General features: G+C 49.6%; 1 protein-coding gene across 1 annotated transcript in view; it reads right to left on the minus strand.

Annotated features, from left to right (window-relative positions):
* Positions 1-9: 9 nt before the first annotated feature.
* Positions 10-885, minus strand: part of LOC107577211 (protein FAM43B-like) — a 21,698-nt gene continuing 20,822 nt past the window's right edge. Inside the window, exon 2 of the mRNA XM_016263313.1 lies at positions 10-872. Within this exon, the coding sequence (XP_016118799.1) occupies positions 414-872 (459 nt within the window). The 3' untranslated portion in view covers positions 10-413. The remainder of the gene's footprint in view (positions 873-885) is intronic.

Below are 885 nucleotides of genomic sequence, written 5' to 3' on the forward strand. Positions count from 1 at the left end.
TTTTAAGGTTCCTTCTCATAGTCCATCAGTCTAAAGCACTTGGCATGTACTCACAAAATCACAGTGAGTACGAGAGTACAAGATTAATGCTTTATCTTCTTTGGGTGTACAGTTTAAGCTTTGCTCAATGTTGGGGGTAGATAAAGGCTTTCGGTGTAAGCTTTCAACAAACTCCGGATGATTGCTGTACCTGTGGTCTTCCTTACATTGTGCTTCTACTGGCTCTTCCTCTCCATACACCTCGTGTAACGCTTCCTCTGCAGGCGGCATTGTGGCTGCCAACGGACCTTATCCCGAGTTTCGAGGGGCTGTTTCATGGTGCATCGATGGACGTACCAGACAGAGTGGGTTGGCAAGAGAGGCGACAGGACAGAGGCTCAGTTGTGAGGACACTAAACTGTATCCATTTGACGTCACACCAGAGTGCTGATAGTCATTTGTGCTTCATCCCAGCTGGTAATCGAAACCTCATCCAGTCTATTTACGATCTTCCCCAGAACTTTCTCTGGAGGAGAAGGACTGGGAGTTCCGGCGTTTTTCGTGTTGGTGGATTCAGCATCCCTCGGTCCATCCTCATCCTTCTCCTCTTCCTCAGTAATTGAGGCGAGCCGTGTGGCGCTTCTAGGCTTTTCTGCAGGTGGCTGGTAGTGGCATTGGCCATTCAGGAGTCTCCGAAGAGGCATAAGAGGCACAATGTCCTCACCCAACAGCTGCTGCTGGCAATGACGGAAGTCGGACTGGCGCTTTAGTCGTTTGAACTCAGTGAATGCCGATGTTGAGTTTTGGTACAGGCTGAGAGCTAACGCTCTGGCCTTTTCTGCCTTTGCCAACAGGACGGCATGGCATCGTAGAACCACCGCTTTATTCTTCACCTGATGCCTGTAA

The sequence above is a fragment of the Sinocyclocheilus grahami genome, unplaced genomic scaffold (assembly GCF_001515645.1).
Source record: "Sinocyclocheilus grahami isolate Dianchi unplaced genomic scaffold, SAMN03320097.WGS_v1.1 scaffold5416.1, whole genome shotgun sequence".
NCBI classification, from domain to species: Eukaryota; Metazoa; Chordata; class Actinopteri; order Cypriniformes; family Cyprinidae; genus Sinocyclocheilus; species Sinocyclocheilus grahami.